General features: G+C 47.5%; 1 protein-coding gene across 1 annotated transcript in view; it reads left to right on the forward strand.

Annotated features, from left to right (window-relative positions):
• The window catches only part of SGPP2 (sphingosine-1-phosphate phosphatase 2), a 114,996-nt gene that overhangs the window by 34,212 nt on the left and 58,599 nt on the right, over positions 1-22,185 (forward strand). The window contains exon 2 of the mRNA XM_086719746.1: positions 14,177-14,335. Coding sequence (XP_086575872.1) covers positions 14,177-14,335 — 159 coding nt within the window. The remainder of the gene's footprint in view (positions 1-14,176; positions 14,336-22,185) is intronic.

Consider the following 22,185-nt stretch of genomic DNA (forward strand, 5'->3'; position numbering starts at 1 on the left):
GAATTCTCAGGCTTCCAGAGTCCCACACTGGAACGTTGCAAAGACAGGGAGCCAAGCCAGCCTGTCACCCACTCAGCCAGGACTGCATGATGGACTGGCCATGTGCCTGGGCTCTGTCTATGTCCCCCACCAATGGCTAGCCCTCGGGTCTGGGGAGTGCACACTGGTGTTCCTGTCCAGACTAGGGAGGACAGACTTTGGGGGAGAGAAGGTGCAAGCCCTGTATGCAGGCTTAGGCATTTGAGCAAAGAATGCTGGGATCCCAAGAGCCTGGAGAACAATCTAGAAGACTGAATACCTTCCCTTGTTCTGTGAGAAAGGACGTGGTTCAAGGATGGTCAATGTGGGGCGCGAATCACAGAGTCCAGGGCATGGGTCCTGGTAGCCTGGCTCTAAGGGCAGCACTGAATCCTGTAAGAGCCAGTGGACCATTTCAATGCCTCTGCCTTGAAAGAAACTCCCCTCCCTAACCGACCCCTTCAACCTCAGCCAACTGGGACAGCCTCTTAGCTGAGCTCCCCTTCAAGATCCGGTTCCCCACGTGGTCTCTGTTACAGAAATCGGAAGTTTTCAGTTTGGGATTTCCAAGCTTCTCCAGTGCTTTTGTGTCTACTTTGAAGCTCTGTTGAGGTGTAATTCACATACCGTGCAGTTCGCGGCTTTCTTTGGTTTTTAGTCCACTCCCAGAGTTAGGCGGCCACCACCGCGATCAGTTTGCAAGCATCTCCATCGTCCTAAAAAGAAATCCGTCCCCATTAGCGGTCTCTCCCCGCGGTGCCGACCCTCGGCGACCCCCAGTCTACTTTCCGTTGCAACGCACTTGCTTGTGCTTCCTGGAATGATCTCGTACCTTTCCAGTTGTTTCCCCTTGCATGTTGCGCAGGCCTGGAGAGAACTGTATGGTTTCAGTACGTTCACACACGGTGTTTGTCTTCTCAGTAGATATAGATTAGCGCTTCTCGAGCATCAATATTCTCAACTTTTCGTATGCATGCAAATCACCTAGGAGAGCTGCTTAAAATTCCCAGTGATCCTGCAGGTCTGGGATGAGACCTGAAATTCTGAATTTCAAACAAGTGGACCCCATGCCGCCGGCGTGGGCGGCGAACAAGGACACACGTGACCCTGAAGTCATGATTTGCACCAGAGCAGCCTCCATCTCAGACAGTGTGTCGAGGACTGTCTTAGCGGGGAGGGTCGCCGTCGCGGCCTGGAGAGCTGCAGGAAGGGAGCCTGGGCGTGTGTGCGCGAGGCAGTGGACAGGGCTTTGCATACATGGGCCTCCGTCCACCCTTCTGAAATTGAGGTGCGAGGACCCCCAACCCTTTTCTTTTTCTCTCCTCTGCCTGCCCATCTGCGCCCTCCCTGATTCACCCTTGTCCCTCTCAGCAGCAGAATGCCACCGCCTGTTGAACTTGGTCTGGTTCCCTTGCTCATCGAGGCTGCAAACCCCACATTTCTCTGACCATCTCTGACGCATCAGGGTCATCGGTTCTAGTCACACGGCACTTTCTGGAAATCGCGTTTTGTGAAAAGAAATGAGAACCACGTTTTCCGCACGTTGGTATTTCCAGTGAATTCTGTGTCTTTAGGTGTAGGAACTGTGGTCCCCTGTGTGGCATCTGAATGAAGCATGTGGCAGCCGGTGACAGAGCTGAGCTGACACCGGGAGCCTACGGGTTTGTTCAGGGTGGGTCGTCGCGTGGCCCTGTGGGGTTCAGTCACCGTCCGCGGAAGAACTCGCCTTCTCTGGGTTTCATCAACTTGTTTTTGTTTCTGTGGTTTCTTGCTAAATAACTGTATCATCAGATCCCACATGACTCGGCCAAGGCCAAAAACAGAAAGGAAGCTTTCTTCGTCTTCCAGCGTGGCCGGTGGAGACTCTCGGAGTCACCCAGCTTTTATCTCAGGGGCGAAATGGGAGCGGAGAGAGGCTCGCGTTGGTTTGAGGGACTGTGGGCGGCAGGGGCCGACTGGCTGTCACACCCTCCGTGAGCACTGTGGGAAGCGGTTGGGGGCACCTGTGGTAGCCTGTCTGTGCCCAGCCCTTGGACGCTCTGCGTCTGAAAGACGTGGGAGCTCACTGAGAAAGGACAGACTGCGAGCACGGTGGCCATTTAGAGCACATCTCTGACCAGGTCATTCCTGGCTCACACTCAGTGCCCCCCCCCCCCCCCATCACCCACGGTTCTCAGTACTCCTCTGTCCGCCTCCGGTCCCCTTCCGGCCCTGCCACCAGCAGATCTCCTTGTAAATACCTTACACTCTAGCTTACAGGACGTGGCCCAAGTCCGGGACACCGGCTTGCTGCCTCCGTGGCTCCGCACTCACTGTCCCTTCGGCTGAATGCCCCCCTGCCCTTTGCCTTCTGTCACGGTTCCCCAGCCTCCTTGCCTCCTCTATGATGTCTTTGTTTTTCAAATCCTCTGACTCCTTTCCCTCTTCGTGTTCCCCTATAAGTGGCTACTTCTGATGCTTTCTTATTATTTATACTATTAATAAAAACAATGCAAATATAACTACTATTTATTGAGCCACATACCGTGTGTCTGATGTGGCACAACGTGGTTTACATATGTGACTTCATTTCCTCTTCCACGCATCTTTGCAAGGGAGCTGGTGTTATACCCACTGTGTGGGTGAAGATACACATATTCGCTTCACAAATGAGAAAGTTCAGGGCACCTGGGTGGCTCAGTCTCTTAAGCACCTGACTCTTGATTTCAGCTCAGGTGGTGATCTCACAGTTCATGGGTTCGGGTCCCAATTCAGACTCTGTGCTGACAGCTCAGAGCCTGGAACCTGCTTTGGATTCTCTGTCTCCCTCTCTCTCTGCCCCTACCCTGCTGTCCCTCTGTCTCTCTCTCTCTGTCTCTCTCAAAAATAAATAAACATTAAAAAAAAAACACAGAACAAAACAAAAAACGGCATTCACAAGGCACAAAGAAACCAGAGTGTGCCAGGGACAGGCTGGGTGGGGAGGACCATTGTTCTGACCCAGCATGGTTTCCTTCTTAGTGCCCTTTCATGTGTATACACACTATTTCAAAGCTTTTCCTACATCTATTTTTGTGATGAGTGGCTTTAAACTTGCTCAGAGAGAGCCTTGCGGAGGGAACTGCAGTTTGAGAACATGATGGAAATTGGTGAAACCTCCCCAGCTTTTTTCATGCGGATGAGGTTTAAGGGGATTGCAGAGGGAGTGAGGGTCTTGGGAAAGAGCCCCTCCCTTCCGTCCGTCCGTCCATCCACCTGTCCTTCCCGGATCTCTCCCATCTGATGCCCTTCGATGCCCACTGCCGGTTAGTGACAGTACCCCAGTGTGTGGGGGTGGATCGAGAAAGAAACATGGTTCCAAAGTACTATGTTTACCGTCTTGGATTCCCGGAGAGCTCAGAGGAGTAGAAGGCTGGATTCAAGAAACAGGCACAGGTAGCACGGAGAGGGTTCATTTGCTTTTCTCCCTCTCCGTCCGTGTCCACACACACCCACTAACACGCTCGCCTTCGGCAAAGAAATCTCCAAGTTTTGGGTCTTGTATGGAAACCAATTTGACAATAAATTTCATGTTAAAACAAAAACAACAAACTCCAAGTTAAAAATTCTGTGTCTCTTTTGCCCAGAGGAACAAGAAAGAAGCAGGAAAGCCTCTGGATAAAAATCCCCTTGACTTCGGGCGCAAAGCTGTCCGACTTCCATTTCATTTTTGTAGCACTTAAATGTTTGTTTTTAAATCTGTGTACGCGAATGCTCACCAAGCAGAAAACCTTGTATGTGCCCAGATAACTTTCTAACATTCCGGCGGTGCCTCTTAATGCTGTAGAAAATGCCTTCTGAAGGGAATTAGGAATTGGGTAAGTTCCCGCCACGCTTTTAAAACAGAACAGAATCGGCCCTTCCAAGTTCTGGATGCGGAGTGTGTGCGTCGGGGCGGGAGGGGTGGGTGAAATTCCTGGGTTAAAACTAATGAACTCCAAGCTTATGAGACTCCTTCTTGAACATATAGCTCTTCCAAATGTCATTTTGATAAGTTAATATAAACGAATCAGAAACATCTGCACCAAAAATCCCCCTGAATACGCAAGGGCTTAACAATTAGGGGGAAGAATATTTCGTACAATGTGTTTCAGGTTTTAGCAGATCCAAAATGTTTTTGAAAAACAGTTAAGTTCTTAACACATTTTGAGAATTTAAAGGGCGGCTGGTTGTCCCATGCCTCCCCACCCCCCGTTAAAAATGGGAATGGTTATTCCTGTTCTTTGTGTTGACTCCTGCCCTGTTCTTATTGCCTGGGGAGGAAATTCTCCCAGCAGAAGCCCCATCTTTAGTCTCTGCAAAGGGCTGTCCTACCCTCTCTCTCTCTCTCTCTCTCTCTCTCATTCCTAGGTTTGCTTCGTAAGCAAATAATTGTGTGTGTCAGGCACCGGGTTCTGAAAGCAATGATGAGACCGTGTTCTGTCGAGTTGGAGGACTCGTTTCTAGATTCAGGTGGGGGCACGGTTGCCGCCATGGGTCACTGTCACAGTCTCACCATCTTTGACACCTACTGGTCCATCCTTTCTGCCGGTGCCCAATCTGAGAGCCAGCTCTTGAGGAAAAGAAACACAAGATATCAGATGTGCAGAGGATGAGCTGAAAGGTGATGGGTTGGCAGGAGAACAAAACAAAAACAAAAAGCACCAAAAACAAAGCTCAAACCCCGCCAAACCCCCCGCTGTGAACAAGGGCCACCTTGTGTTCAGTCCTCTCGAGCTGCTCTTATTCTGGGACACAGACTGGGGGACCCTGACACATGCCAGCTGAGCAGATGATTACGGCTCACACACAGTCTCCTTTCGAGCTCTTTCATTCAGAGAAGTTGTCCTTCCATTTTATTTCCATTTTATTGACTTTCGGTGTCGCCATCCTGAAACTTTAATCACCGAACACCCACTAGCCATCGGTGAGATCACCCAACTTGTCATTCTGTCTGGATGTCAGGACGAGAGAAGAAACTCTTGCTCGTTCTCGTTTCTTCTGTTTCCCCTTCAAGGGACACGGCCAGTCCTTCTCAGGCTTCCTAAGTAATCGTCATGTAATTGTCTTTATAGGTTGGAAAGTCTTGATTCCTGAAAATAGTAATAATAAGGGCAATTAATTAAAAGGACTGGGAGCCTATTAGCAAAGAGATGTGACTCTAGGAAGTCATGTGGCTACCTGACTGTGGGAGGAGCGTGACTCCACCCCAGTTTAAGTTCAGCACTGCTAATTAATGGTATTTTCTCATAAAGTTTAAGAAATCAAAAAATGAAAGAATTAAAGCAGGGCTTCTTCTCACTGTTTCCGACCCAAGATTTGTTCTAGTCTTGTTGGAGTAGATCACATTAGGCTCTTATCTGAAACTGTTTCAGGGACTGTCGGTGTCTCCCTAAATCCCAAACCATCATGTTCCAGTGCACTTTGAGGTTTTTTACTAAGAGGTCTCTCTCTCTCTCTCTCTCTCTCTCTCTCTCTCTCTCTTTAAAAAATATTTATTTATTTTTGAGAGAAAGAGAAACAGAGCATGAGCAGGGGAGGGGCAGAAAGAGAGGGAGACACAGGATCTGAAGCAGGCTCCAGGCTCTGAGCTCTCAGGACAGAGCCCGACGCGGGGCTCGAACTCACGGACCACGAGATCATGACCTGAGCCAAAGGCAGCTGCTCAACAGACTGAGCCACCCAGATGCCCCTAAGAGGTCTCTAACCCTCAGACCCTAAAGGAACCGGCTCACCTCCCAAGGCGGGGCCCAGCTCAAAGGGGTGTTCCATGAAGAGCAACCCCCAACACACACATGCCCCCTTTGTATTACATTATCTGGCTTTAATTTTATCATATTGCTAACTGAAATAATCTTACTTATTGTTAACCTTCCATCACTGCGGTGCAAACAATGAACCAATGATCGACACAGACATGACCTCTGTTTAGAAAAGATTTGCCATTTTCAATTTCCCTTGATTTTATTTTTAAGTCCTCTCTCTACCCAGCATGGGGCTCAAACTTACAACCTTGAGATCAAAAGTTGAATGCTCCACCACCTGCCATAGCCCGGTGCCCTTTAAATTTTCTTTTTAAAGGTTGGGCATTGCTTGGTTTGCGCTTGGTGGATGAACATGATAGTGTCTTATAATAGCCTGGGGCGCCTGGGTGGCTCAGTCGGTTGAGCGTCCAACTTCAGCTCAGGTCATGATCTCGTGGCTTGTGAGTTCGAGCCCCGCGTCGGGCTCTGTGCCGACAGCTCGGAGCCTGGAACCTGCTTCGGATTCTGTGTCTCCCTCTCTCTCTGCCCCTCCCATGCTGGTGCTCTGTCTCTGTCTCTCAAAAATAAATAAACATTAGAAAAAATAAAATAAGTAGCTTGAAGGAGTGTTTATTTTATAAATATTCCTGCAGTGTGCAATGGCACGTCCACCAAAGCCTAGTCTTTCAGAGAGAAGTAGCAGGACCAAAACCTTGCAAATTACAGATTCTATTGAAAGAAGAGTCACTGGGGCGCCTGGGTGGCGGTTGAGCGGCTGACTACGGACTCAGGTCATGATCTCACGGTCTGTGAGTTCGAGCCCCGCGTCGGGCTCTGTCCTGAGAGCTCAGAGCCTGGAGCCTGCTTCTGGTTCTGTGTCTCCCTCTCTCTCTGCCCCTTCCCTGCTTGCTCTCTGTCTCTCTCAAAAATAATAAACAATAAAAAATTAAAAAAAAAAAAAAGAAAGAAGAGACACCAAGTTCTGTGAATTTGCCCTTCTCAATCTCTGGGCTCTAGATTAGAAATTCTGGCTGAGGGGCACCTGGGTGGCGCAGTCGGTTAAGCATCCGACTTCAGCCAGATCACGATCTCGCGGTCCGTGAGTTCGAGCCCCGCGTCGGGCTCTGGGCTGATGGCTCAGAGCCTGGAGCCTGTTTCCAATTCTGTGTCTCCCTCTCTCTCTGCCCCTCGCCCGTTCATGCTCTGTCTCTCTCTGTCCCAAAAATAAATAAACGTTGAAAAAAAAAAAATTAAAAAAAAAAAAAAAAAAAAAAGAAATTCTGGCTGAATAGATGCAAGGTAGAGTTTTCATCCTGAATCTGTTGCCTTTTGGGACATTTGTCCCAACCACAGAAGGTACTTTTCCAGGGAGGCCCCAGTCTCCATAAATGGCTAATGATCTGGACACCATAGGCTGATAGCCCTCTTCTCCCACAATCCCAAGCACAAAAAGGTATCGCCTGTCTCAAAAAATGATCGTGGCCAAGCTTGTGCCCAATGTAGCAACCCTCAGAAATGGGTGAGGGTGAGCGTGCAGGTTGAACACGTGCACGCGAATGCAGACGTAACTCGAGGTGACAGAGAATTTCCCCAGTTGGGCTTAAAAAAAAATCAGAACTTCCTCCCAAACCATCAGTCTTAACGGGATATGGCATACTTTCTTCTTAGTTTTTACCTTTCCTTAAGTTCATTCATAATAAATAAATAAATAAACAAAGCTGGGGCGCCCGAGTGGCTCAGTCGGTTGGGTGTCAGACTCTTGATCTCAGCTCGGGTCAAGATCTCATGGTTTGTGAGTTCAAGCCCCGTGTCGGGCTCTGCGCTGACAGTGTGGAGCTGCTTGGGATTCTCTCTCCTCTCTCTCTCTCTGTTCCTATCCCTCTTTCTCTCTCTCTCTCAAAACAAATAAAAATAAAAACCTTAAAAAAATAAAGCAAACTGCTGCCTCCCTATTAACAGAGAACATAAGGACAGACACCCCTGCCTACGGAGGTCAGAGAACCTTGTTTTCGAGCCGGGATTCCACAGGGTGCTAACAGTGGCACAAACATTCCCTTTAAGGAAATAAGTTTTGTCATCCAGGAATTTATGCAAACCCTTCTCGATAAGGCAAGGAGCCCAAGATGGCTGCCTTCTTTCCGCATTATCAGGTGGTTATTTGATCCTGCTGCTACTTCGGTGGGGCATCTCTTACACCTGTCTTCCCTTTAGTCCTTCCTGCCATCGAGGTGCCTGTCTGGGCTCAGATCCTGTGTTCAGACCCTACTGGAGGGTCGTCCATGGATTTTGCTAACTGTCCCCTTCTGGTTTGCCACCAGCATTTTGACCTGTTGCTTTGATCACGCTATCCTATGCTCCTAAACTCCCATTGAGACTTCCTCTAACAGGGAGGATTAACTCTGAGAGCTTGACTTTTTTTTTTTAATGTTTATTTATTCTTGACAGCGAGAGCTCAAGCAGGGGAGGGACAGAGGGGGGAGGGGGGACTGAGGATCCTGAGAGGGCTCTGCGCTGACAGTTTAGAGCCCAACATGGGGCTCGATCTATGACCTGAGCCAAAGTCGGACGCTCAACCGACTGAGCCACCCAGGCGCCCCTTGACTTTTGGCTTTAAAAGCTCTTCAGGGGGCTGACCTTTCTACTCAAAGCGTGGTCCGAGGCTTGACAACTTGGCAACATACGGATCACCTGGGAGATCGGTGGCCCGCACAGCATCCCCCACCCTCCCCAGGTGATCCTTCAAAAGCTGCACTTTAACAAGGTGCCCCGGGTGACCTGCATGCGTTTCTGAGAAATCTTGGTGGCTACATCCTCGTCCGTGGCTGGCAGCTCTTTTGTTTTCCCGCCCGGCTCTGCAAGGACTGCTTTGCACGCTCTGTCAGCGCTACTGATTTATTTAATCTTGCCGGCGTCGCTGAGTGGTAAATACTGTTATTATTCCCATTTGCAGAAGGGGAAACTGAGGGCCTGGGAGATCGCGTCATTGGTGTGAGACTATTCAGGTAGCGTGTGGGGGAGCAGCTGGGATTCGCTGGGAGACCTTTGCCTCCGGAGCCCGTGTTCGTGACCCCCAGACATTGGGCCTTTCCCTCTCCCTGGCCTGTTGTCACAGGCCATCTGCTCTGCGTTCAGTGGCTTCTTCCTCCTCAGTCTGTAAAACTTCTCTAAAGCAAGGCCATGGTGAAGGGAGTGCTGCTGTTCTGTGTGTATTATAAAAGAGCTTTGGGTCTTAAACTTTTTTTTTTTACATTTATTTAATGTTTTTATTTTTGAAAGGGAGAGAGAGACAGAGCATGAGTGAGGGACGAACAGAGAGAGAGGGAGACACAGAATCCGAAGCAGGCTCCAGGCTCTGAGCTGTCAGCACAGAGCCTGACGTGGGGCTCAAACTCACAAACCGCAAGATCACGAGCTGAGCTGAAGTCGGACGCTTAATCGACTGAGCCACCCAGGTGCCCCTAGGTGTATTTATTTTTTGACCGAGAGAGTGCAAGCATGAGCTAGGGAGGGGTAGAGAGAGAGGGAGACACAGAATCCGAAGCAGGCTCCAGGCTCTGAGCCGTCGGCACCCCAACGCGGGGCTCAAACTCACGAGCCGTGAGATCATGACCTGGGCTGAAGTCAGATGCTTAACAGACTGAGCCACGCAGGCGCCCCTGGGTCTTAAACTTATTTTTTTTTAACGTTTATTCATTTTTGAGAGAGAGAGAGAGAGAGAGAGAGAGCGAGCATGAGTGGGGGAGGGGCAGAGAGAGAGAGGGAGACACAGAATCTGAAACAGCCTCCAGGCTCTGAGCTGTCAGCACAGACAGGGGCTCGAACTCACAAACTGAGGGATCATGACCTGAGCCGAAGCCGGACGCTCAACCGACTGAGCCACCCAGGCGCCCCTTAAACTTATTTTTAAGGAAGTCCGTGCCATCCCCCACGTAGATTTGATCCCCCTTAGCCCTAGACGGTGAGTTTCCTATTGCTTCCATTTAAAGTGCACAGCCGAACACCATCGCCCCAGAGGCGAATTCCTGTGGGCTCTGTCTCAAACTTGACCTTTGGAAAACGCATTTACAGCTCAGGTCTGAAAAAAAACCAACAGAGATAAGGAAAACGACCTTGCAAGGACATTGGTGCAGAGTTTATCAAATCCTTTCAAGACCTCGAGGTCGGAATACCTATCTAGCCCCGGTACTCGAGGCCCAAGGTTAATTACAGAAAGCTACGTGAGGTCTGACCGAAATTAAGGTCCGTGGTTTTCAAACTGACTCTGACCTATTTCAAGGAGGCATTCCAGAAAAAGGCTTGGGGCTTCAGGGTGGGCTGGCCCGAAAATAGGGGTTCCCTAGACTTCCCCTCACTTTCAACCAGTTAGTACAGACTTTCTTATTTTATATAATAGGCGCTGGGATAACTTTCCCCATCTATTTTTGTGTGTGTGTGTATATTAAAAAGCAGCTGAAATAATCAGACTCCATCCTTTTCAGCTGAGGCCCCTGAGGTGCAGAAAGGTGCACTGACTTCCCCAAGGTCACTTATTGTTTGGCTAAAAGCTATTCCTTGTATCCCTCCTCCTTTGAAAGCTCAAAAGCCGGGCCCTCTGCCAAGTCTGTTCAGTGTTCGCTCCTCCGCCCTCTGGGTCAGCCCTGATTCTATTCAGTGGTGCTGACCTGGCTGTATTTCCTTGGCGTTCGGGGCTCCTCCGTGCGTGTTTGGAAAACAAAACACCGTTCAGGTGTTCCCGGGGCGGCGCTGAGTCCAGAAGTCGTGTATCTGCTTGAACTTTCAGGAGAATAAGGCCACAAATAAAACACACAGAGGAGACTCTCCATGACCTTTTTGCAGTTAATAATAACGGGTATGTGGTCGTTTCCATCTCACCGTTCCTGTTCGCTAGAAACTTCTTCATCTGGCTTTGCGACAGATAGACTGAGAAGTATTTTATTTCTAAAAGTGGTTCTCCACTCCGCCTAAGTGTTCAATGCCTTTATGATCTTTTGCCTAAAAAACTTAGCTGCTAATCCCCGCTGCCTCGGTTCACGCCCCAGAGACACTGCCCACAGCCTGGCCTGTCAGCGCCCATGTGTGGCTGGTTCTACAGAAATACAGAAGCAGAGTTCTGGGACCTGGTTTCCTATCTCCCAGCTTTTACTCCTCTCTCTGCCCCTGGCTCTATACCATTTCTATTTCTAACCCCCGTTTCTTCTCCCTCTAATTGTTCCCGATGGGACCAACACTGGCATTCTTGTTATTTCCAAAGAGATACTGAAGTCATCTGCTCTGAGATCTCCTGCAAGGGAAACGTAGATTCTTGTTCTGAAAAGACAAGCACCCGATTGTTTTATTTAGGTACCTATAATTACCGAGAATTTGGACGAAGATATTGGCTCTCATGCTACTTAATTACATATTCAGAGATGTTATCTAAAAAATCCTTTGGGCGTCCTATATATACGCGGATATTTTTAGTTTCACTTTTGCTTCTTCTATCCCTGAGAAGAGTTAGAGAATATCTAGCTCTCCTCCAAAAAAAGAGAATCCCCAAGAGCTTGTAAAAAGCAAGTCTGAAGGTATTAATTAGTAATCTGCAGCACTAAAAAGTGGTTTGCTATCCTCCCTGACAGTCTTTCAATTATTTACTAGGATTAAGATCTTGCACTTGGTCTCAGGTAAACCTCTAGGGTAGGGAAATGGTTGTCGCCGCGTGTTTCTAATGTCCTATAACATTTGAGTACTGTGCAGTGACACGAGGGAGGAGTTTGACCCTTTTCAGAGTTTGGGAAATTTCTCCCTGTAAAGCCTCCAGCAGGACTCCTTGCTGGGTATACTGGTAGCTGGTGGGTTAAAATAACTAATCTTTATGGACAAAGGGGCTTTTCACAGGCTTTGCCTCAAGGGCGGGCCTGCAGGATGGATGTTTATCAAACAGAAGCTGCAGAGATTAATCCTCGCATCCGAGAGAAGTTTTGTCATTTGTCACTATTTTATTGGTCCTTGTCCTGCAAATCCAGCCATAATATCTCGGCAGAGAGGTGAAACTATGCTCTTCCTCATTTAATTCGTTTTGAGCATTGTCGTCTTTCCTACTTAGGACGGATCTATTTCCACTCTGACTTGAATTTACATTTAGAAGTAAAGCCTGTCCCTCGAGAGAGATGAATTTTGAGCTTACAACCTGTGCTTGCCCCTGACCGGTGACTTTCTCCAGGGCCGCTGCAGGGTACTTTTTGGCTTGAGGCTGAATGTTTGAACTTCCCATGACTGGAGCTGAGAGCAGGTGTCAACTTCCCCCTGAGTCCTGTACCTGGGGGGACGTAGAGGTGCTGGGATTAAATCAGGAACCTTTTAGGAGAGAGGAGTGTGTACTTGGCAGGCAGCCAACATTGTCAAGTCCAGTTAACATTCTCACAATTTCCAAGGTCATCTTCTTCTTCTTCTTATTATTCCTAAAGTGTAAAAGTAATCTTGGCTTTTTGCAAGGCCTCAAACAGTTTGGTCCTTTACAAATTCATTCCCCCGAACAGTACTCTTTGGCGCCCCCCACAGGAGCTCCTTGCAGCCAGGTACCACGCCTGGCTCTTCTAAATATTCTTGGCACTCAGCACAGGTTCTGGGTCTGTCGTAGGCACATTTCTTTGCAGAATAAACGTGTGCCACTTATTCTCCGAATTCTCCCAGGACTTAAGGACCCTGGACTTTGTGTAAAACAAAGCAAAGCCAAAGAAAGGGGCCACCTTCTCCCCCTTTCTCAGTGTTGGCATTTTGCTTTGATTTTATTTATATAAAGGCTATGCCAACTATAAATAGCATTAAAACTGATTTTTTGGGGGGGGGGGTTTATTTAACAGGGTGACAATGTTTTTGTTAACTTGTTACTGATATTAATTTAAGGACATTCGTCATATTTTAAAATAGGTTGTCTGCCTATTCCTATTTTAACCTACCCTTAAGTCCTTTTTTTTTTTTTTTCCACCTGCCTATTGCAGGGATAAGAGGAAGGGAAAGGGTGACAGAAAATAGAATTGCATTTTAGCAGCCCCTGCGTGCACTTGATGTGTTTCTTAAACCATCTCCATACTGCATTGACTGTCCTAGTTCCATTTTAAAGATAACCTGGGGCACCTGGTTAAGCGTCCGACTTTGGCTCAGGTCACGATGTCCCGGTGGTGAGTTCGAGCCCCATCTTGGGCTCAGTGCTGACAGCTCAGAGCCTGGAGCCTGCTTCCGATTCTGCCTTTAACCTCTTCTCTCTGCCCCTCCCTTGCTTGTGTGCTCGCTCTCTCGCTCACTCTCCCTCTCTGAAATAATAAATGAATAAACTTTAAAAAATAGAAATTAAAGGTAAACTAAAAAGACACACTGGCAAGTGATTTTTCCAAAGTCTCTGTATTGGTTATCCACGGCTGCTGCCACAAGTTACCCCAAGTTTAGTGGCTTAAAATAAAGTTACTCTCTTACAGCTGTGGAGGTCGGAAGTCCAAAATGCTTCTTATTCGGACGAAATCAAGGCGTCACGGGGGCTACATTGCTTCTGGAAGCTCAAGGGGAGAATCTGCTCCCTTATTTCTCCAGCTTCCAGAAGGTGCCCTGTGCTGACTCGTGGTCCCTCGCCCCATCTTCAGATGACACTCCCCTTGACTTCCTGCCTCCCCCCTCCTATTTCATAAGGATCCTTGTGACCACACTGAGCCCAACCAGATAATCTCTCCATCTCAACATCATTACTTATACCTGCAAGGTCCTTTTTTGCCGTGTAAAGCAGCAAATTCACAGATCCCTTGGGGTGTGGAAATCATTGGGGACGTTATTCCAGCCCCCACAGTCCTAGCCCCAGAGCATATCCTAATATACCGAACTCCGTACAGAGTTCACCTTCCGTACGTGCACAGAAACAACGTTTTCGGCTCTTTCGTTCGCCCTCTCCTGATATCCTGTCTTGGATGTTACTTAATTTTATGAAGAACTAACATCTGTGTTTGTGTGGACAAATCGGGGCTGATAGATGTTCAACAATGAACCCTGATAGCAGTGATACTGTAATTGCTGAGCGATTACCTACAATTGCCGAGCAAAATACATACAATTCATAGAGGAAGCACCTTGGCAGTTGAATTCCTGGGGAGTTTTAGAGGTTTTTATTTTTTTTTTAATTTTTTTTTAACGTTTATTTATTTTTGAGACAGAGAGCATGAACAGGGGAGGGGCAGAGAGAGAGGGAGACACAGAATCGGAAGCAGGCTCCAGGCTCTGAGCCGTCAGCCCAGAGCCTGACGCGGGGCTCGAACCCACGGACCAGGAGACCGTGACCTGAGCCGAAGTCGGACGCTCAACCGACTGAGCCACCCAGGCATCCCTAGAGGTTTTTAAAACTGGTCTTGCGGTGACCTGTTGGATGAACTCAGAGCCTTCTCACTTTTGTCTTTTAGGCTTCTGTACAGAAGTACATTGTGAAGAATTATTTCTACTATTACCTATTCAGATTCTCAGCCGCTTTGGGTCAAGAAGTGTTCTACATCACCTTTCTTCCATTCACTCACTGGAATATTGATCCTTATTTATCCAGAAGACTGGTCATCATATGGGTTGTAAGTATCCTTATTACCTTCTTTTTTAAAATTTTTTTTTTTTCAACGTTTATTTATTTTTGGGACAGAGAGAGACAGAGCATGAACGGGGGAGGGGCAGAGAGAGAGGGAGACACAGAATCGGAAACAGGCTCCAGGCTCCGAGCCATCAGCCCAGAGCCTGACGCGGGGCTCGAACTCACGGACCGCGAGATCGTGACCTGGCTGAAGTCGGACGCTTAACCGACTGCGCCACCCAGGCGCCCCTCCTTATTACCTTCTAACCACTGCTACTCCCACAACCGTGACCTGCTTTGGCATTCAAGGACGTTGTGTATATGTTCTTTAAAAAAAAAAAAAAAAAATCGCTTAGAGTTGAATTTTCAGGTGGTTTACTTTGGAAAAGTAACAGGACAAATTAAAAAGCTATGAACACAACTTGTTTTGTTTGCAAACAGCAAGCAAACCCATGGTTCATGTACGTTGTCATACACCCCCGTTTGGGCGAATAAAACGGGAAGAGAGAGATGATGTGATGTGCAGAGAAGAAAGGACATTTCTGGGAGCCCTTGTAGGGGCAGGAAATGCAACCTCCCAAGAGGCCAATTTTAGTACAATTTGGCCCAAAACTGGAAACTAGAAGCTGTTAACTAATAATTGCAAGGGGTCTCAGGAGACCATCTAGTGCCCAGAACTAGGGGCCTGACATGTGGGCGGACTCTGTGAGTCACTACTTGAACATGGTGATGCTTAGCGACTAGTTCGTGAAGGGGAAGGAGTCTTAATGATCGATCGGTTGGAAGGTCAGGTGGTTTCACTGGAGGGAGGATCAGGGCAAGGTCACCAGCACGGCAGCTGTTTCCCCGACTCAAGGTTCTGCACTGAAAACAGAGGTTCAGAAGCACTTGGCTCTGTGAACGGAGTCTGGGTTCTTGTGCGGCTCTGCTCCGAGAAGCTGTGTGATCTTAAGCAAGTGACTGCACCACGCTGGGCTTTATTTTTCTCCTCTGTAGACCAAGTGAGAATGGCCTCGGTCAGAAGCCATAATCTCACATTTCCTTTAAGGCAGGGAAAGGGAAGTGAAACAGTGATACCCCGAATGGGGAGAGTGGGGAGGGTGGTGTGGGCGGTGTGGGTGTCAGTGAGGGTCACCGTGCGGCCACGAGGGACACGGGGCAGCGGCCGCCCGTAGGGCCACCTGTGGCTGCCATGAGGCAAAAGGGGCTGGAGTTGCCAGATTTGTTTTTCATGGGAAGCCTCCCATTTTCTTAAATGTAGGCTTACATCTTTAAAACAATGTATGTCCGCTGAACAAAGAATCTTTGATGTCCACGCGTACGGGGCTTGGTTTGAAGCCTCTAGCCTAAGGAACCATTGAGGTTTCCAGGGCTATGGTTATGATTATTTAGCCCCAAATTCTTCCTGACTTTTTTTTTTCCCCCTCCTTTACACTCGAAAACACAAGTCACTGGTTCCTTTCCCCATCCCTGTCTCCTAACCAGCTGAGTCTGAAATCTAGCTCCTCCATGAGAATCTGATCTGAGAATCTGCAAAAGCATATATGCATCTTGCAAAAGGGGAACGTTAGCAGAACTGTGCATCTCTCTTTCTGCCTCTCCCTTCCCTACCTGCAGAGCAGTGTGACCCTGGGGCAACTGGGAGGGGGGGAGAGCCGATGGGGGCAGGGAACATTCCCAAAATGCACGAAAGGTGCATGGTGCATTTATTTTCTGGATATGATTATCAGTGTTCCAACATTCATAGTGGTTGAGTGAAGCAAATGATGCAAAATCACTTCTAATAATTTTTCAAGTGTACTGGACTGATTGTACTCCGGGCCAGCTGCGTCCCCCACTGAGGGTAGACCACTTTTCCTGAGGGGCCGGGAGGATCTTGACACCTGATGGTAGTTAGGGGATTCTCTGATTGTCATCTTGGTTATTTTTCACTGTGGAGACCTCATTGCCAAGTGCTCAAAGGATTTCCTGTGTGAGATAGAATTACCAGCCTTTTGCTGGACCGAGAGCTGACAAAATCTTTGCTCCTTTGAGGAGCAGGTTGTCCTGGGCTTTGGCGACCTGTCACTTGCTTTTAGAAATGGGTGCATGGTCACATGCAAGGCACCCGTGCTTGGGGTTCCATATCTGGGTGGTCAGCTGGGTCCTCAAGGCAGCGTGTGAGGTCCTAGCTCCTGGTGCGGACAGTGGAGCCCATCCCAGGAGAGATAGATGGAGACAGAGAGATGGAAGGGGAAGGGCAGAAACTGGGGGCAGGGGAGGAGGGAAAGGGGGTGGAGAGGGAGGAGAGGAGGGGGAGAGAGGCCCAGAGAGAGACCCAGGGAGGAGAAGAGGTCCAGAGAGAGACCAAGAGACAGAGACAGAGAGGCCCAGAGACAGAGAGAGAGAGAGAGAGAGAGAGACTGAGAAAGACACAGAGAGAGAAACAGACAGAAGCCCTGAGAGAAACGCAGATTGAGAGAGATTGCTAGGTGGTAGGGGGAGCTCTGTGCTGGCTGCAGAGATAATAATGAGATGGTTTTGGCTCCAGTGGGGAAGGCCGGAAGGGAAGGGGGAATCTCCACAGTGGGGGGGGGGGAGGGGGGGTTGGGAGGGAGGGAAGGGTGGAGCACAGTGAGGTGCTCCTGGATAATGAGCTTCCACCGAGGGGGCCTCTCCCGCCTAGGGATATCCTAAATCAGGGGCCGGGTCTCAGGGAGCCTGGAGGAAGTGAAGTTAATTACCTAGGGGCGGAGCTTGGAGCCTCCTAGCTTTAAACATCTGATCTTGCCCCAAATCCTTTGGAAGGTAGCTGCGGTCAGGAGGGCCAAACCTGTTGTCAGATTTTTCCACTGCGTTGACAGTTGTCATTGGATGAAGTCTCAACAGGTTTTATTGCATTTAAAAATCATTTGTTATAGTGGGAGTGACTCATACTGTCAGAGGTAGCCGAGCAGGATGTGTGGTTAGATGACGTGCTTCCTCGTCACAATTATAACTGTGCCCCCCACCCCACACATTGTACATCTTTTATTGCTTTTATTGGCATCCGTGTTTATTATCTTATTTGATTTCATAACAATGGGTTAGTATCAGTTGCATCATTTTATAGGCTGGGATAATAATACTTCCGATAACCATTAGCCCTAGCCTATGCTGAACCCTCAGCGTATGTGGCCACTCACTGGGATATTGCTTTACATATTTTTATCTCATTCAATCCTGCTGGCGATCCTGAGACGTGGTTACTGCCAGCCCATTTTACAGATCTGGAACTGATGTCTAGAGAGGTTAAATCGCTCACCCAGGATCGCGTGGGGTTAAGTGGGTTTGATCCAGGCTCCCAGGGCCTCCTCCTGTGCTGGAGGCAGACACTGCTGTCGCTTCTTAGAACACGCTCCTTTTTTTTTTTTTTTTTTTTTTTAAGAAATGTTAAAGCTGAGGCTTTAAGCATGAAAACGCCTTGCCCAGTTACCTTCGATTGCACATTTGCTAGGATTGTGCTTCAAGTGTGCCCATATGGCATTTACTAACTATATTCTATTTAAGTGTCTTTGATATAACTTTGTTGACAAGCAAAAGATCTTTTATCCCAGAAAATGTAGACAAGCCTTTGCAGTTAGCCGAAAAAATGTCAATCCCGTCATCCTTTCCCTCTTCTAGTCACTTATCAGGGTTTTTGACCTGGCATTGGATTTCAATGAACAGAGAAGCCTGTGAATGGATTATCTAAGATGTGCTAGATCGTGCTTTACAAGGAGTCACCATCCAGAGTGATCATCCTGTCTCTTGACTTCCTTTTTGGTGTGGGGCAGGCCCATCAAAAAATAAAAACTTTACAATAGTATTACAGGGGCGCCTGGGCGGCTCAGTCTGTTAGGTGTCTGACTTCGGCTCAGGTCATGATCTCACGGTTCATGAGTTCGAGCCCCGCGTCGGGCTCTGTGCTGACAGCTCAGAGCCTGGAGCCTGCTTCAGAGTCTGTGTCTCCCTCTCTCTGCGCCCCCCCCCACTCATGCTCTGTCTCTCTGTCTCTCAAAAATAAGTAAACATTAAAAAAAAAATAGTATTGCTGCATCTTAAAAAGGTTGGAAGCCGTGATACGGCATGGTGGTCAGCTTTGTAACAGGAGGCAAAATTTCACTTCTTTGCAAAAGCAAGTTTTTCTCCATTTAGTGAATAGCATTGCAAATGTTGTTACCACAGTTGATCCTTGGAAAGCTTTTTTTTTTCTCGTTCTTAGGATATTTTACTTACTTATATATCTCTTTTCACAGCTATTTCATGGCAATTCAGAATGAGCTGCAAGAAAAAAAATGGGAAAAGCAAAATTAGGGGGAAATACAGATAGAATAGGAGATTAAGGCCTCGTCTGAAGTTCAGTGTAGCCTGTTGCTTCAAAGTTGAGCCACAGATTGGCCTTTGAACTTTGTTGTGAGCAAACCAAAATGAAATGAAATTACATCCACTAGGAAATAATCAGCTTATTCCTAAGGGAGCAAATCTCTTCCTGACACATAGAATCATTAAGCTTAGGGATGCCTGTGGCTAAATTATTTTCCTAGAAATATTGTTTCGTATCAGTACCCCCTAACACCTGTGTGAGTACCCATTTTGACTCTTCCTCATAAACTTTGTGTGTTCTCACTTTTTAATCACTGGCAATTTCACCAATGAAAAATGGCCTCTCATTTAGTTTTCATATATTTTTAGTGAAGATGAAAGCATTTCTCAAATTTCCGTCGGCCATTTGTATGAACTCTTCTGTGACTTCTTAGGGTGCCTCTTGAGTATTTTTTAAGTGGGCTTTGATTTTTTTGATTTTTTTTTTCCACCAGTTATAAAATGATACTGAACCATTGATTTTCCATGAATCAGAGGCAGTGTGTCTTTATAAGATTTTTAGAAGTTTGGGACTTTGAGAAATGATGTTGAACTCTATGGTATCATTAACAGTGACTTAAGAAAGTCCTTTAAAATTGAATTTCTGTGCTTTTGTGCTGGGTGTGCAGTTGGGGCACAGACTTTAGCACTCCCTCTTGTCTTACCCTTCGTGACCACCCTGTGGCCCCTTTCAGGTATTTGAACTTGAGATTCCGATTTTCAGGCACCTAATCTTTCTGGCCTATGGTTTCTCTGGCCATAAACAGCTTACTCTTTGGGCAACCAGTCCCTAGAAAACCTGGCTGTGCTGCCTGAATCCAATAAAGTGAAAATTTGTCTTGAGTTCTTCCTTGTGTTTTTTTTCTCATCGGTCAACATTTGCCTTTTCTACCTAACGTCGAAAGATCGCATCTGAAAGATTCTTACCTAACTGTGATTTTTTTTTTTTAAGTTTATTTATTTAGGTAGAGAGAGCACACGCACAAGTGGGGAGAGGGGCAGAGAGAGAATCCCAAGCAGGCTCCCTGCTGTCAGTGCAGAGCCCAACGTGGGGCTCGATCCCAAGAACTGTGAGATCATGACCTGAGCTGAAATCAAGGGTCGGATGCTTAACCGGCTGAGCTGCCCCAGCATCCCTAAGTGTGATTATTTTAAAGTTTTTGTTATCGTATCCAAACCGTTCTTACAGCTTTTCTGGTTGTTGCTTCTGAGTGTTGTCAGGCACAGTTAATCCCTCTTCTAATAATTCATGGCTTTTGTTTTTTGGGCTGGGGATAGACGGTTAATTGGGGCACAGAGCCATGGGCCAGGATGGAACATCAAGGCTTGGGTGTCATCCAAGCAGTGATACCTGCTCAAGGCACCTCATGATTCTGGCCTGCAGCATCCCAGCTCTAACAAGAAAGGACTCAGCTGGACGATCCCTAGAGGCTTGAAATGTGGTCACGAGTCTTCTTTGTATGTTCCCTGTATGACACTTAGAAGAGGTTCGTCTGTGGCATGGAGTCAGAAAGAAAGGAACCAAAGTTGGGCCAGATTACATTAAAACACACACACAAACAAAAGGCACGCCCTCTCTTTTGCAGACTGAATGCTAATGTGCCTTTACTAATTTCGCCTTATGTGGTGAATCCCCTCAATATTAGACAGTACAACTGAAATCCATATCCAATCCACTGCTAAATAATAGATTGCCTGCCATTTGTGTTCAATGTGATTGAAGAAACACTTTAAAGGAAAATGCTTAATTGCCTGGTGACTATAATTGCCAGGCCCTTCTGTTCCTACTCTCGCAAGTCCGATGAACTCACGTTGGGGAGTTCAAGTTTAAAATGATGGATTACCCCTGGCTTACATTCTGATTGTTGAAATCTAACTAGCGGATATCTACAGTACACAGCAGACCCCAAATTTACACTTAAACTGTGCCTATGACCTAGACAGTGTCCAACGGCTGTAGAATCTAGAGTATTATTTTATAAAACTGACCCGTAAATTGGCTAAGAGGCAAACTTCGTGATAAGCTACCTGTCAGAATGGGGTGCTGTCTCTGGATGTGGGCAGGCGGCTGTCTGGCTGTCCCACAGGGGAGTCAGAAGGAGAAGGGAAAAGCCTTCCCAGTCCCTGTAATTTACCCCCCTAGTCTGGGGTCAGTTTTAGTGCCACAAGATGACTTTAAATGTGATTAGCTCCTAATCCTCTGTTTAAACTACTACCACGATTCACTTCAAAAGACTGCCCTGCTCGTTAAATTGGTTCTTGCCCGAGATTAATGAGTCTTGAAAAGTATCCAACACTGGCCGGATTGTAACCCGCGCTCACTTGCACTGAATGAAGTAGAATTAGGCGGCGGAGTTTGTGCCCCTGATTCTCTGAAGTAGAATCTTGTAATTGAGTCTTAGTTAAATATTAAGTAAATGTCTCTAGGGGGTTGTTATGCAAACTGTACTGGTTTCGTTTTGAAAGACAAGAAGGATATATTTTGGTTTTAGTCTGGGCTCAAAAAAAAAAAAAAAAAAAAAAGCCTTAAACTGGACTCCTAGGGTCGAAAGGACAGACTTCAGCCTCTCCCGTGTGTCACCACCATTACCTGAAAGATGGTCCTCCCCTTCTCTTGTACGATGACGACTGGAAAATGTGCCCACGACCCTATCTGTCCGGCCACCCCATCCCCAGTACTGTCCCTGCTCCCAGCCCTCCCTAAAGGCTGCAGTGCTGGGTTTGGGTTTGGTTTGTTTTTGTTTGTGTCTTTGTTTAAGTTTATTGAGAGAGACAGAGAGAGAGAGAGAGAGAGAATGAGCAGGGGAGGGGAAGGGAGAGAGAGAGAGAATCCCAAACAGGCTTCCGCCCTGGAGCCTGACTCAGGGCTCAAACCCCCAACCCTTGAGATCACGAACTGAGCCGAAACCAATTCAGATGCTTGACCGACTGAGCCACCCAGGCGCCCCAGGTTTGCTTTGGTTTTGCTTGAGCAGAATTGTATCCTCCCAAAGAGCAGCCGCCACTCCCAAGTATCACTTTTAAATGCATCACTTAACTCCTCATGGTTGTGCAATTGGTTTATAGCTTTGCGAGCTATGAAGTTGTTTGAAAGCCCAGGGGCCTGCAGGGGGGACACCTTTATGGAGCTTCTAAAATGATGCAAAATGTTAAAGATTTCATAGAGTTTGGGGTGCAGTCAGTCCTTGTCTTCTGCCTTTGGGTTTATGGTAGCCTTTTTTTTTTTTTTTAATTTTTTTTTTTTTCAACGTTTATTTATTTTTGGGACAGAGAGAGACAGAGCATGAACGGAGGAGGGGCAGAGAGAGAGGGAGACACAGAATCGGAAACAGGCTCCAGGCTCTGAGCCATCAGCCCAGAGCCTGACGCGGGGCTCAAACTCACAGACCGCGAGATCGTGACCTGGCTGAAGTCGGACGCTTAACCGACTGCGCCACCCAGGCGCCCCTATGGTAGCCTTTTAAGTCTCATGGTAAAAAAAAAAAAAAAAAA

The sequence above is a fragment of the Puma concolor genome, chromosome C1 (assembly GCF_028749965.1).
Source record: "Puma concolor isolate L17-30 chromosome C1, mPumCon1.1.hap2, whole genome shotgun sequence".
NCBI classification, from domain to species: Eukaryota; Metazoa; Chordata; class Mammalia; order Carnivora; family Felidae; genus Puma; species Puma concolor.